Genomic DNA, 14,889 nt, shown 5'->3' on the forward strand with positions numbered 1-14,889 from the left:
AAGAGCACAGCAGAGAGAGCAGCTTGGAGGTGTGGGGAGGCTGTGGCTGTCTGAGATGCCATTTGTTGTCAGAGGGTGACAGAAGGAGAGGAAATGGCCTGGAATGTGCCAGGGGAGGTTCAGGTTGGAGAAGAGGAAAAGTTTCTTTGCTGCCAGAGTGGTCAGGGACTGGCAGAGGCTGCCCAGGGAGGTGGTGGAGTCCCCATGCCTGGAGGGGTTCCAGAGCCCTGTGGCCATGGCACCTGGGGCCAGGGTTTGGTGGCCATGGTGGGGCTGGGCTGGGGTTGGACTGGAGGATCTCAGAGGGCTTCTCCAAACCCAAACCCTTCCATGGTTACAAAGCAGCTCTCCTCCAGGGCTTCAGGAGCTGGCAGCACACCAAGCACCTCTGGGGCACTTCCATCTCTTGGCTCTTCCCTGCCCCTTTCACAGAGAGGGGAGAACCAAACTCAGTCCCTGGGTGAAGGTCACAAGGCCACCAGGCTCTCAGAGGCCTTCTCCAAGCCAAACCATTGCAGGCTCTCAGTACTGCTCTCTCCCCTCCTGGCTCCAGATGTTCTCCAGCTGCAGCAAGAAGTCCATCCACAGGACCATAGAGATCAAGGCCCAGGAGTGCTTCGAGGAGCGCAACAACAAAGTGTGTGGGAACTCGAGGGTGGATGAGGGGGAGGAGTGTGACCCTGGGCTGCTCTACCAGCAGGCTGACCCCTGCTGCTCCTCAGACTGCAGGCTCAAGCCTGGAGCCAAGTGCAGGTGAGGCCACTGGAACTGGCACAGCTGCCCAGGGAGGTGGTGGAGTCCCCATGCCTGGAGGGGTTCCAGAACCCTGTGGCCAGGGCACCTGGGGCCATGGTGTGCTGGTCAGTGGTTGGACTGGGTGCTCTCAGAGGGCTTTTCCAGCCCAACCCATTCTGTGCTTGGCTGATTCTGGGGTCTGGGGCAAGAGGCATTAGGAGCATTTGGAGCAGAGCAGTGTCAGAGCAGCCCTTCTGGCACCTGGGCTCAGAGCTGTGGGGGCTGGCAGGGAGGTTGGACTGGATGCTCTCAGAGGGCTAATCCAGCCCAGGCAGTTCTGTGGTTCTAGAGCTGGCTGTGGGAGGGGGCAGGGAGAGCAGAAGGGGGTTGAGTTGTGAGTGAGGCCCCAGGGAGGACCTTTCCTCCCCCTAACTCTTTCTTCCCTGGCCTTGTCCTGGCCCTGCCGCTCTGACCCCAGCGACCGGAACAGTCCCTGCTGCAAGGGCTGCCAGTTCGAGAGTGCCCAGAAGAAGTGCCAGGAAGCCATCAATGCCACTTGCAAGGGAGAGTCCTTCTGCACGGGTAGGACCTGCTTCTGTCCCCTCTGTCCCCTCAGCCAAGTGCTCCAGGCCGGTGTTTGCTGTCATCCGCTCCCAGAGCAGAGCCTTTGTTCCCCCGAAGCAGCTGAGGGGCCCAGGAGTGCCCCACAATGGGCAGCATTGTGTGCCAGGAGGCACTGGGGCTGTGCTGCCCCGGGGCTGGGAAATGGCCTTCCCCTTCCCCTCATTTCTATCTTCTTTTTCATTCTTTTCCTCCAAACTGTGTCCCTGGTAGGGGACAGGAGCCAGCTGGATTTTGCCATGGCAAGGCTGGAGTTCCTGCAGCTCTGCTTTGCTTCCCCACTTGCTTGCTTCCTCCTCCTCATCTTCCCTGCAGCCAAGGAGTGAAGTCAGAGCTGCTGCCCTGCTAGGATGGTGCCAGCAGGCTGTGCTGGTGCCTCCTGCTCAGGAGTGCTGCAGTGCCACAGCTGTGGGCAGCCTCGGGAGGGCTCCGGGTTGCCTTTGCCGCCCCTATGGCCCGGCTGGGCCGAGGCCGTGACGCCGCCCCCCGCCCGCAGGCAGCAGCAGCGAGTGCCCGCCGCCGGACAACGCGCCGGACGACACGGTGTGTGTGGACATGGGGCGCTGCATGGCCGGGGAGTGCGTCCCCTTCTGCGAGCGCCAGCACAGCCTGCGCTCCTGCGCCTGCAACGGTGCGTGCCGCCCGCAGGGGGGCGCTGCCCCAGCGCCGGCCCCCACCGCACCAATGGGCTGGGCTGGGCTTGGGGTTTGTGGGGCTTTGGTGCTGGGGGTGGGGTTGGGTTGGGTGTGGGTGGGGTTGGTCGGGTTTGGGTGGCAATAGTTGGTGTTAGGGTGGCATTGGTTGGGTTTGATGGCATTGGTTGGGGTTTGGGTGGCACTGGTTGGGCATTGGTGAGGTTGGTTGGGATTTGGGTGGCTTTGGTTTGGGTTGTGTTGGTTGGGTTTGGGTGGGGGTGGGTGGGGCTGGTTGGTTTGCTTGGGTTGGGCAGGGCCAGGGGGCAGTGGTGGGCTGCAGGTGGCTGTCGGTGCCCCCAGCACGAGCTTGCCCTGGCTGCAGAGACAGACAACTCATGCAAGGTGTGCTGCCGGGACCAGCAGGGCCGTTGCCTGCCCGTGCTCGATGCCAACCAGCAGTTCCTCTTCCTGCGCAAGGGCAAGCCCTGCACCGTCGGCTTCTGCAACACCAACGTGAGTCTGACCTCCCCTGCTGCTGCCGCTGGCCTGGGCACCCCTCTGCCACCTGCCAGAGCCCTCTGCCACCTGGCTGTGCTGCCAGAGCAGCCACAGCTGGACCCGCAGCCTGGCAGTGTGTGTGCAGCTCTCCTGGGGTGTGGGAGGCTGTGGTGGGACTCAGATCTGCAGGGCAGGGTGAAGCTGCTCCCTGCTGCTGCTCCCAGCCCAGGCAGCTGTGTGCAGGAGGGGCTATCTGGGCCTGCTGTGCAGCACTGCTGCTGCTCTGCTCTGCTCAGCCCAGGCAGCACAGGATGCCAGGCTGGAAGGGCATCCCCCAGCCCTTCACTCAGAGCTGAACGCCCAGAGAGCTGCTGAGGGCAGCCAGCACACCAGGCCTGGGCAGCTCTGTCTGTAAGCCTGAGCTCTGGAGCTGCAGCCCTCGTGGGGGGTGATGGGACCTGAGGCTTCCAGCACTTAAACCTCCCCAGCACCTCCAGGTTCCTGTCCTCTGCTGCACATTTCAGACATCAAAGCTTAGCTGGGAGCAGGCTGCAAGGGAGGTGGTGGAGTCCCCATCCCCGGGGGTGTTCAGAACCCTGTGGCCATGGCACTTGGGGCCAGGGCTTGGTGGCCATGGGGGGGTTGGGTTGGATGCTTCAGAGGCCTTTCCCACCCCAGACCATTCCCTAGTTCTGTTCAGTGCTGGAATTGAAGCTGTTTGCCAGCCCCAGGGGTGCTGAGCATGGGCTGGGTGTGATCTGTGTTCAGCACCCTGCCACCTGCCACCCTGCCTGTATTTTGTGCCCTCTGTCTCTGCCCTCAGCAGCAGGCAGCAGCTGTGCCTGGGTGCTGGGAGGCTGTGGTGTGAGGGAGGGCTTCCCTTGCAGGGCAAGTGTGAGAAGCAGGTGCAGGATGTGATCGAACGCTTCTGGGACTTCATCGACCAGCTCAGCATCAACACCTTTGGTAAGCTGCCCAGGGAGCTGTGCCAGGCAGCAGCAGCTCCCTCTCAGCTGCCCTCACCCCTTCCTGCCTCAGCACTGCACACCTTGCCTGATGCAAGGAGGGGGAATTGTTCTGGGCTGTTATGAGCATCTTCTGAGCTTGGGGAGCAGCAAACGCCTTGGCTGAGCCCCAGGAGGGATGGCACAGAGAGGAGAGGGCAGAGCCTTGTGGGGGTCAGCTGGGCTCAGCAGGGCCTCTCAGCAGCAGAACTCCTTTGCTCTCCTCAGAAAACCACAGAGGTCACAGCCCCAGGCTCTGCCTGCTCTGAGGCACTGCCCGCTCTGAGGCACTGCCCAGACCTGGTGGAGAGGACTCCCTGGTCTTGATCCCTACCACATGGGCATCCCCCAGTGCAACCCCCAGTGCAACCCCCAGTGCCTCACTCTGTTGCTGGGAGCCAGCAAACCCTGCAGTGGGAGCCTGCCTGGGCTGCTGAGCCTGCCCAGCAGCTTGGCTGGGGGCTGCCAGTCCTCAGCTCTCACAAATGGCTCTTGATGGTGGTTAAAGCTCTTCAGCCTGTGCAGCCACAGGCAGAGTGTGCCCCTGGGGGGCACATGTGTGTGTGGAGACAGGTCCTTACCCCCTGGCAGGTCCTTACCCCCTGGCAGGCCCTCAGCCCATGGCAGTTCTGGGCTCCCAGTCCAAGAGGGACAGGGAACTACTGGAGAGAGTCCACAGGAGGCTGCAAAGCTGCTGAGGGGCCTGGAGCAGCTCTGTGAGGAGCAAAGGTTGAGAGCCCTGGGCCTGAAGCAGAGCAGCCCCAGGGGGAGCTGAGCAATGCTCAGCAAGAGCTAAAGGAGCTGTGGGGAGCAAGAGGCTGGGGCCAGGCTCTGCTCAGTGGTGCCCAGGGACAGGCCAAGGGGCAAGGGGCACAAACTGGAACCCAGGAGGTTCCACCTCAACATAAGGAGAAAATGCTTCACTGAGAGGCTGCTGGAGGCCTGGAGCAGGCTGCCCAGAGAGGTTGTGGAGTCTCCTGCTCTGGAGAGCTTCCAACCCCCCCTGGGCATTGTGCTCCTGGGCAAGCTGCTGAAGCAGGGGGCTTGGTCTGGGTGAGCTCCAGAGGTCCCTTCCCACCACCCCTACGCTGGGATTTGTGCAAGACCAGGTTTTGGTGCCAGGCTCACAGGAGGGGGCACAGCTGTGCATGCTTGGTGGGACACTGCTTGGTTGGGAACTGAGGGATCTGAACCCATTTCCCAGGGAAGTTCCTGGCAGACAACATCGTGGGCTCCGTGCTGGTCTTCTCCTTGCTCTTCTGGATCCCCCTCAGCATCCTGGTGCACTGTGTGGTGAGTGAGCTGAGCTCACAGAGCACCCTCCTGGATGGCATGGGGTGGGCAGCTCTTGGCAATCCCCTGGGCCTGGGATCCAACACACTAAGGGCTTTGCTGCTCCTCCTGTGGGTTCCCCCTCCCTGGATGAGGCCTTGAGCAACCAGGGCTGGTGGAAGGTTGAAGATGCCCATGGCAGGGGGCTTGGAACTGGATGATCTTCAATATCCCTTCTGCCCCAACCCATCCTGGGTGTCCCTGCCCGTGGCAGGGGGCTTGGAACTGGACAATCTTCAAGGTCCCTTCCAACCCAACCCATTCCATGCATGCTATGAAACTCCAGCTCCCCTCTGGCCAATGCTTCCATGGCTGCTCCCTGGAACCCTTCCCAGCCTCTCCTAGGGAGGTTTCCTTCCTCTGCCTCTCAAATTGTACCTGAGCATCATTTTGGTAACTTCCTCTGGAGTAAAAGTTCCCTCAAGCCCCCCCAAAGGAAAGAGACCCCCCCCATGTTGTGGGGAGGCTGAGCAGGAATTGCTCAGGGTTGAGCTTGGGGATGGATGGAGAGAGCTGGTGACAGCTGGGGGCATGGGCAGGTAGGGTGGCACTGCCTGCAGGGTGGGGTTGGGGCTGGGGGATGGATGGGAAGGGAGAAGAGCTCCATGCCCTGCTGTGTGCCTGCAGGGAGATGGGGCAGGGACCTTGACTGGAGACCTCAGTAATTCCTTGGTCTGTGAGCTGATGTCCTGAGCTGGCTTGGTTTGTGTCCCAACAGGACAAGAAGCTGGACAAGCAGTACGAGGAGAATACCAAGTCCCTGTTCTGCCCCAGTGTAAGCTGCTGGCTGAGTGGTTGTGTGGCAGAAGCCCCAGCCCTAAGGGGGTGCTGGTCAGGGAGGTGGCAGCAGAGGCCTGACTCACCCTGCAGAGGGATCAGGCACCCAGAGGAGCTCTTTCCAAGCCTGAGTGAGGGCCGTGGTTTGGCAGCAGCCTTGGTAGAGTTAGGGAATGACCATAAAAGGCTCTTCCACCCCCAACCATTCTGTGATCCCATGGAAAGTCTCCTTGGAGCTTATACCTGAACCCAGTCTGGAAAATGCCAGGGCAGAGGTGTAGGTGATGGGCTCCTGGCACCAGCAGCTTTGCCAACCAAGCCTGTGTCCGTGGGGTCTGCTGAGGGTGCAGTGGCTGGCAGCAAGGGGAGTCCTGAGCAGATGAGTGTTGAACCCAGGGGGACTTCTTTCTGCCCAGAGAGCTGTGGCTGTTTCCCACACTGTGCTGGTTCAGGGGGCTCTGACTTCCCTGAGTGTGATGGCAGCAGGCCCTGCCCTCTGCCCCTGCCCTCTGCCCCTGCCCTCTGCCCCTGCATGCAGCTCCACTGGAGGGGAACTCTTCCTGCTGGAAGAGAGGAGTGAGCTGTGCCCTGCCCTGAGCTCTCCCTTGGCTTGGCCTTGCATTTCCAGCCCCAGGCTGTGCCAGAGGCCATGGTGGTCCTCCAGCCACCCTGCCAGGAGTGCAGCTGATCCTCAGAGGTCCCTCTCCCCTTTGAGCCCCCCGGAATGGTTTGGCTTGGAGAAGCCCTCTGAGCTCCCCTCCCCCCCCGTGGCCACCACGTCCCCAGGTTCTGCGTGGTGCCAGAGCCCAGGGCTGTGCTGGCTGCTCCCTGAGGCTGCTGCCTGCCTGTTGCAGAACGTGGAGATGCTGAGCAGCCTGGACTCGGCCTCGGTTCGCATCATCAAGCCCTTCCCCGTGGCGCCGCCCAGCAGCCGCCACCAGCCCCTGCAGCCCCTGGGCCCCACACCCAAGCAGGACCACCAGCGCATGGACACTATCCAGGAGGACCCCAGCACCGACTCCCAAGAGGAGGCCTTCGAGCAGGATCCCTTCCCCAGCGCTGGCGCTGCAGCCAAGTCCTTCGAGGACCTGACGGAGCCAGCGGTGCGGCACAGCGAGAAGGCTTCCTCCTTCAAGCTGCAGCGGCAGGGCAGGGTAGACAGCAAGGAGACAGAGTGCTAGGGGCTGGCTGCCCTGCAGGGCCTGGCTGCGGCCAGCCGGCTGCCCCCCTGCGGCCAGACAGAGCTGGGGCCCTAAGGGAGCCAAGGAAGTGACCTCCCCCAGGGGCTGGCCGGGGCTGGGACCTTCCTCCCACGCCGTCCCCTGCAGCCTTTCTCCCTCCCAGAGGACCCCAACCGAAGCTGCCATTTCCCTCCTGCCTGGGGTGCAGAGCCAGCTGTGCCCCAGCTGGTGGATTGTGCCCCTCAGCCTTTTTTATAATGGAATCAATATTTTGTAGTCTGAGAGCAGCCAGGGGCTTGCCAAACCAAATGACATCTCCCACCTGGAGCACAGCACTGAGCACTCCAAGGGGCAGGGCAGCAAAGGCCTGGACGGACAGACAGTAGTGACAACGGAGCCTGCAGAGCAGGAAGCTCAGCGCTGCACAGCTTCAAACCAAAAGACTCCTGGGAGGCTGCCAAGCTCCTCCAGCCTGAGCCTCCCCTGCCTGTGGTGCTGAGGTTGTCCTGTCCTCAGGGCAGGGCTTCCCTTTGTGCCCTGAGGGGTGCCTACTCTGCACTAAGAGGTTGCTGCATGGCTGGCAGGGCAGAGGCAGGGGAGATGCCTGCTGGGGGAGCAGAGGCATTTGCAACAAGGCTCTGTTCCCAGAGCTGGGCCTCAGGCTGCACTCTGGGTGGCCTCTGGAGGCTGCAGTGCAGCAGCAGCTGGAGAGGAGCATTTGACCCAGGAGTGAACTTAGTAACCAGGGAAAGGGGAACCTCGGAGCCTCCAGCACTCAGCTCCCCACACAGGCACGGGGGTGGCAGCAGTGGTGCCCTCCACCTGCAGCTGGGCACAGCAGCAGGGCTGAGTGGCACAGGACTGGCACTGATAGTGACAGGTGGTGGCTGTGAGGGGAAGGAGCCACCCCAGTGCCCCCTGCCTCCCCAGCACAGGCCCCTGCTCCTCTGCCACTTGCACCTGTGCCTTACCTGTGCCTGGCTGGCAGCTGCTGGTTCCTGCCCTGGGTTTGAACTCTGAGGGGGTTTTCTGGTTGGGTTTCTGTTGGGTCAGTGCCAAGGCCACCTGGGAGGAGTTAATTTAATTCCTAAGACAATAAAAGCTTTTTATATTAAAACCAAAGTAGCTTTGCCTCTGCAGTCTCTCCAAGGCCTGAGCCCTGCACTTGTTTGCAGCTGCTCCCCTCTGGAAGGCCAGGCCCTGAGTGCCCATGGTGCAGCTCTGCCCTGCTTGCTCCTGGGGCTGGAAATGGCCTCCAGGCCCAGCTCTGGCTGCCTGCTCAGCTGGCTCTGCAAGGCACCACAGTTGCTGCTGCCCACTGACAACCAGGCAGCTGGGAGCAGGCAGAGGTCTGGAGCAGCTCCTGGAAGCCAGAATCCACCTCACCAGCCAGCTGAGCTGTGCTCCAGGCACCAGGAGTGGCATCTCCATGGCTGGTTCCTAGCAGGAAGCTCCACAGCCCCCCAGGAGCCCCTCCGCTGCTCAGCCACCCTCTGCTGTGTTCATTGCAGCAGGGACAGGGTTCAGAGCCAGCAGCTGCTACAAACCAAACCTTCAGAGCCAGCAGCAGCTACAAATTCAAACCAGCTTCTGGCCTAGCTCCAGGCAGCTGCAAATTGGCCTCTTCTGCTGCAGCTTCTCACCCTGGCACAGAGCAGGTACCAGCTCCTAGCTGCTCATAGTCCACAAGCTCCCCAGGGCAGCCTCTGTCCCTCTCCTTTGCTTCCAAGGCAAGAGCTGATCCTGTCCAAGGCCAGGGCAGACCAGACCAGGCACCCCCTGGCACAGTCCAAGTGGTGCCATCTTTATTCTCCCCCAGGCCAAGAGCTGGGGAGAGGGAAGAGCATTGACAGAGCTCTGCTCACTGCCCTTCTCCCCAGGGCTGCAGCATCTGTGGTGAGTTGCTGGGCTGCAGCCAGATGCTTAGAATAAACTTAGAATAAACCAAACCAGGTTGGAAGAGACCTTCAAGATCATCGTGTCCAACCCATCAACCAATCCAACCCACCCAAACAGCTAACCCATGGCACCAAGCACCCCATCAAGTCTCCTCCTGAACACCTTCAATGATGACGACTCCACCACCTCCCCGGGCAGCCCATTCCATAGCGCAATCACTCTTTCTGTATAGAACTTCTTCCTAACATCCAACCTGAACCTCCCCTGGCGTAGCCTGAGACTGTGTCCTCTTGTTCTGGTACTGGGTGCCTGGGAGAAGAGACCATCATCAGCCTGTTTACAACCTCCCTTCAGGTAGTTGTAGAGAGCGATAAGGTCACCCCTGAGTCTCCTCTTCTCCAGGCTGAGCAACCCCAGCTCCCTCAGCCTCTCCTCATAGGGCTTGTGTTCCAAACCCCTCACCAACTTTGTTGCTCTTCTCTGGACTCGTTCCAGCAAGTCAACATCCTTCCTAAACTGAGGGGCCCAGAACTGGACACAGTACTCGAGGTGTGGCCTAACCAGTGCAGTGTACAGGGGCAGAATGACCTCCCTGCTCCTGCTGGCCACACTGTTCTTGATGCAGGCCAGGATGCCATTGGCCCTCTTGGCTGCCTGGGCACACTGCAGGCTCATGTTCAGCCTACCATCAACCAGCACCCCCAGGTCCCTCTCTGCCTGGCTGCTCTCCAGCCACTCTGACCCCAGCCTGTAGCACTGCATGGGGTTGTTGTGGCCAATGTGCAGAACCCGGCACTTGGATGTGTTAAATCTCATGCTGTTGGATTCTGCCCATCTGTCCAGCCTGTCGAGGTCCCTCTGCAGAGCCTCTCTACCCTCCAGCAGATCAACTCTTGCCCCCAGCTTGGTGTCGTCAGCAAATTTACTGATGATGGACTCAATGCCCTCATCCAGATCATCAATAAAGATGTTAAAGAGCACAGGGCCCAGCACTGATCCTTGGGGCACACCACTAGTGACTGGCTGCCAGCTGGATGTGGCACCATTCACCACCACTCTCTGGGCTCGGCCATCCAGCCAGTTCCTAACCCATCGCAGTGTGCTCCCATCCAAGCCATGGGCTGACAGCTTGGCCAGCAGTTTGCTATGGGGGATGGTGTCAAAGGCCTTGCTGAGGTCCAGGTAGACTACATCCACAGGCCTCCCCACATCCACCAGGCGGGTCACCTGATCATAGAAGGAGATCAGGTTGGTCAGGCAGGACCTGCCCTTCCTAAATCCATGCTGGCTAGGCCTGATCCCTTGGCCATCCTGTAAGTGTTGTGTTATTGCACTCAGGATGACCTGTTCCATGATCTTGCCTGGCACTGAGGTCAGGCTGACAGGCCTGTAATTCCCTGGCTCATCCAACCGGCCCTTCTTATGGATGGTCACCACGTTGGCCAGCTTCCAGTCCTCTGGGACCTTGCCAGTGAGCCAGGACTGCTGGAAAAAATGATAGAGAGTGGCTTGGCCAGCTCATCTGCCAGCTCTCTCAGCACCCTAGGATGAATCCCATCTGGTCCCATGGACTTGTGGGGATCCAAGCTGCTAAGGAGAGTTCCAACCACCTCCTCATGGAACACAGGGAAACTGTGCAGCTCCCTGGCTCTTTCTGCCAGCTCTGCAGGCCAGCTGTCAGGAAGACGTTCTGCCCTTCTAGTAAAAATTGAGGCAAAGAAGGTGTTAAGTATCTCTGCCTTTTCCTCATCCTTTGTTACAATGTTCCCCTCCGTATCCACCAAGGAGTGGAGGTTGTCCTTCCCCTTCCTCTTACTATTAATGTATTTATAGAAGGACTTTTTGTTGTCTACTGCAAGAACGGGGCCGCTTATTCGACCAATTTGATCAGCGGATTCCAACTTTATTGAGCATCAGACACATCTTATATACAGTTTGCTATAATTATGCCCACTTGGCAACATACTATTGGTTGCTCTCTAAAAGGTTACATCATTGTTTTCACAACTCTGTGGAATTCTTCTATCCGGCCTAATTGCTCTCTTTCCCAGATCTCGCCTCCTCCTTATCTTGCTTGCCTCCCATCTCAGGGGCAGCTGGACTTCAGCATACCAAGCAATCAGCACTTTCTCACATCTCCTACTCTGCCACTATATTATCAACAGAGAATTCTTCAAGGCCTGAATTGCACAGGTGTTCCTGGGACCCATGTCCCCTCTTGCTCAAAACAAACCCCAACAACAATTTCCCCGTTTTTCTTTTGTGCAAGTAAGGCCTTGGAAGTTATTCTTTGAACACTTTGCATAATACAATTATAAACAAGTTTAACAATAATCAAAATGAGTAAAATGATACCTAAGAACCTTAAAACTTACTACTATAATTAACAAACATATTAAGTCTGGGTATCCCTATCAGACATGTCTGAAAAAGTTCAATCAATTCATTATTACCTGTTATGTTGCACCTTTATTTTCTCTAGGATGGTCAAAAATCATAATTTGTTTAATGGTAGCAAGATTTCTTTAATCTGTAAAGGTAGATCTGGCCAGGCTCTAGCTTCACAGACAGAAAACTTGCAGGCAATCAGCAAGAGCAAAAGAGCTTCATTGCCTTGCCCAATATAAAAATTACCCATAATAATGTGTTTTTGCTCATCCTGGTAATACTGATCTCTTATTGGTACCATTTGTTGATGTTTTCAATCAAAAATGAAAATGCATGTTGTGTTGTTATGAATTTTGATTTTCCCTCTAGGTGTGTAAAATTATAGCGAACTGGTGAGATAACATATAAATCCCTTCTCCCTACATTCAGTGTGGTAAGGGTCAAAGCATCCACTTTCACACATGCTCAATTGTGCAGGCTTCTTATCTGAAGAAAACAAATTCCCAGTTCTGAATGTTTATCTTTAAGACAGCTCCTTCTCAGCCGTGATGTCTCCAATTAACCAGACAGTGTCCTTGCAAGTCTGCAAGAGAGGTTTCTTTCTCTTTACCCTCTAAACAGGCCTCACAAGATCCTGACCCTTAATCCCAGTGCACTCTAAGTCTTACAATTTTAACACAAATCACCAGTATATTCATCACAATTCCCCCCCTTTTTTTTTTTTGTCACCATTGATTTGTGTTAAAATTTCCAGATATTTCAGAACCTTCTTAATTGGATCATAATTAAGTTCATCTGTTCTGATCACATTCTGATCATAATTCTCTACTTGTAACTCATTGACATGAGCAATCTTACTTAAAGGTCTTAGTATTCTGTAACAACAATTGCAGAGTATTATGCATAGCAATATTACAATTATTCCAACAATATTACAAACAAATGTTTAAGCCAATTTAGATTTGGTAACCAGAAAGTTAATTTATCCCATATTTCTTTATATCCACAAGAAGTATCATCTAAAGAAATCTGATGTAATATCTGATTGTGGTTTACAATCGCCTGTAAATCTGTTTCCACTCGTTTATCTAGATTAACATAACTACAACAACTTACATTTATGACTACACATACACCCCCTTCCTTAACATATAAAAAATCCAAAGCTAATCTATTCTGAGTAGACATTTTCGAGAGACTATTGATTTCAATTTGCTGCACTTTTATTGCATCTGTGCTTGCATTTACTATGATTTCAACTGTAGCAGAAAAATTTACCATTGCTTTTTCAAGTTCAAGTCTTTTCTCTCCGGTCTGATCAAGATTCCACACATGGGAACGTGGTTTTTGATTTCGATTGGACTACTTATGTACAAATAGGGTTAGGATCAAAATTAGGCTCCACCAGTATATGTGAACTCTGCCTCCTCGGCCTGCTGGGGTGCAACCAGCAGCCGGGTGTATTTTCTTCTCGGCAGCAGTTACATTCTTCAGGAGCCCTACAGATTTTTTAACTCCTTAACCCACTTCAAAATTCCATTTGGAGTCTCTTCTCTACTTCCTTGGTTAGTTTGTTTACCATTTCCCATTGTGCTTCTGTTATTTCAATTCCTCTTCCTTCAAAATCTTATGTCTCTTACTTTTCCTTTTACTAATCCTTTTAATTATTCCTGATATTTCCCAACTAAAATTTCTCTAGTCTTTATTTCCCACTTATGCCAATCCCTTTCAATAATTTTCCATGGGGATTTAAATCCTTTTTCTCAGCACAAAATAGGTTTTCTGTATTTACCAGCCCAAACTGCCTATTTTCAGATTCATCATTCAGGACAAAATATTTTTTTGATTGATGCTTTTGACCCCAGATTATCATAACAGTTATTGTGATTGATGTTTGACTTCATGGGAAATGCTGTTTCCTCTCAGTCTTGGTTCTTCTGCACATTAGTGAAGGAATAGTTGTTAAAATTAATACCTATTTACTACAAACCTTAACTTATGCTAATACCAAAAAATCCTTAAAACCTTAAAAAGCTATGTTAAAATTAATCCATCAAATCAGTGTCTAAAAAGAAATAAAATTATTACATTAACTAAAAAACACTTTCCAAAATTAAAACCTGTTTATACATTCCTTAACTATATTACATGGAGCTCCTTTGAAATGCCTAGGCAGACAACTAAGAAGGTTCGAACCAAAAGAAAATCTTACAATTTGAACTCTTAACTAAGTGCATACACCTTACTGCAATTACTATGTACTAAGTACTTATAAATACCAAATGCTTGCTTATTCATTATGCTTATTAGAAAAACTTAACAAAACTCTAAATAACAAATCTCTGAAAGACGTTACAATCAGAAATGACAAAATGAGTACTGTTGCTTTAAATCAAAACAGAGTAGTGCGGCTAAAGCCGCTGCGGGGGAAAGGGGTGGGGGCTGCTGCCGTGGCAGCTGCTCCGCTGCTGCTGTCGGTGCTGTCGGTGTCGGTGGTGCGTCAGCCGGTACCGCCTTGGTCGGAGCCGTCGGTATCCGCGGGGGCCGGCAGGGCTCGCGGGAGGAGTGCGGTGGCAGGAACGCTGTAACCGTGAGCCTCCAAGCGCTCCATTTTTTCTAAGAGGGGCCGTAAAGCAAAGTCGGCGCTGTTTGAATTCCTCGCTGCCGGTATTGTCTTCCGAGTCCGAGCCGTCGCTGGCGATGTCAGAGGAAGGTGTTGATAAAAAGGGGTCGAACACACTGAACTGCCTTTTTCCGGCTTTTTCCCCGCTGTGTGAAAACGGCAGTGGTGACGGCTGGTAAACGCGGTGTGGTCGCCGCAAGATGTATCGGGGGCGGCCCCGGTCGATCGGTCGACAGTTCTCAGACACATCTTTCAGCTGCAACTCAGATACACCTGGCGCTGCATCTCGTCCTGACAAAGTTGCTCTAACTGCAGCAGCCATTCGCTGTTTCAGTTCGTAGGTTTTAACACAGTTCATGCATTCTCGCCACGACTTTTGCAGCTTTATAGCAGTTTTATCACCATCTATAACCAAGTCCCACAACTTGTTCCTGTATTCTCTCCAACAAGCTTCATCAAAATAACTCTCTCCGCTAGGGAAATGCCCTAAAGCGGATCTATGGGCCAAAAGTCCAGGCATTACTTTAGACGATATCTCCGCCTTACGCTTTTCGATGACACTGTATTTCGTCTGATGACTGCTTATAGGGTCGGCCTTGCCCTTTCGAGTCTGTGCGCAAAGGTACTAAGGCTGCCATAACCTGCTGACTATGCTCAAGCTGTTTTGTCATTGTCATTGACAACACCTCAGCCTGTTTTTGTAATCCCTTATCAATCACCTCCGTCAACATGGCCATCGGATTGCTTGGCAAGTCCTGAGCCCTCAGCAACAATTCGGCTACTGTCCATCTAGGATCTGCTGATGATCTGCTGTCTTTGTACTCCAGCTGATTGTCTAGCTAGGTGTTCCCACTCATTCAAAAATGTCATAAATTGAGATGCTGTTAGGATCAGCTTCATAACATTATAAGAATCTCTAGGCAACATATTATAGTTCATGTAAATAAAATCAATCATCTGTCTAGCTGGTTCAGATTGAACCCCAAACTGACTCGCAGTCTGTCTTAATTGAGATAACAATTTCCATGGCAATTGGGTTACATCAGCCTGAACAACATTTTGCTCCCCAGGGACCTGTGTATACATCACTGGAAAAGCTTGATGTGAAGCAGCCAGCCGGCTAAGCCCTTCCTGATCTCCTTCGGCATTTAAGTGCTCTGCAACCTTTCGCCAATACTCTGTGTGCTTTCTTGCAT

The 14,889-nt window shown here is 54.4% G+C and overlaps 1 protein-coding gene across 4 annotated transcripts in view; it reads left to right on the forward strand.

The window, feature by feature from the left end:
• Positions 1-7,905, forward strand: part of ADAM17 (ADAM metallopeptidase domain 17) — a 79,357-nt gene extending 71,452 nt beyond the window's left edge. For all 4 annotated transcript variants that reach the window (XM_068155334.1, XM_068155336.1, XM_068155337.1 and 1 more), the window contains 8 exons: positions 554-753; positions 1,214-1,317; positions 1,853-1,987; positions 2,374-2,504; positions 3,377-3,455; positions 4,698-4,786; positions 5,544-5,600; positions 6,457-7,905. In XM_068155334.1, coding sequence (XP_068011435.1) covers positions 554-753; positions 1,214-1,317; positions 1,853-1,987; positions 2,374-2,504; positions 3,377-3,455; positions 4,698-4,786; positions 5,544-5,600; positions 6,457-6,783 — 1,122 coding nt within the window. In that variant the 3' untranslated portion in view covers positions 6,784-7,905. The remainder of the gene's footprint in view (positions 1-553; positions 754-1,213; positions 1,318-1,852; positions 1,988-2,373; positions 2,505-3,376; positions 3,456-4,697; positions 4,787-5,543; positions 5,601-6,456) is intronic.
• Positions 7,906-14,889: the final 6,984 nt, after the last annotated feature.

This window comes from Melanerpes formicivorus, unplaced genomic scaffold, assembly GCF_026170545.1.
Source record: "Melanerpes formicivorus ecotype bairdi unplaced genomic scaffold, bMelFor1.0.p_v2 SCAF_31, whole genome shotgun sequence".
Taxonomy (NCBI): domain Eukaryota; kingdom Metazoa; phylum Chordata; class Aves; order Piciformes; family Picidae; genus Melanerpes; species Melanerpes formicivorus.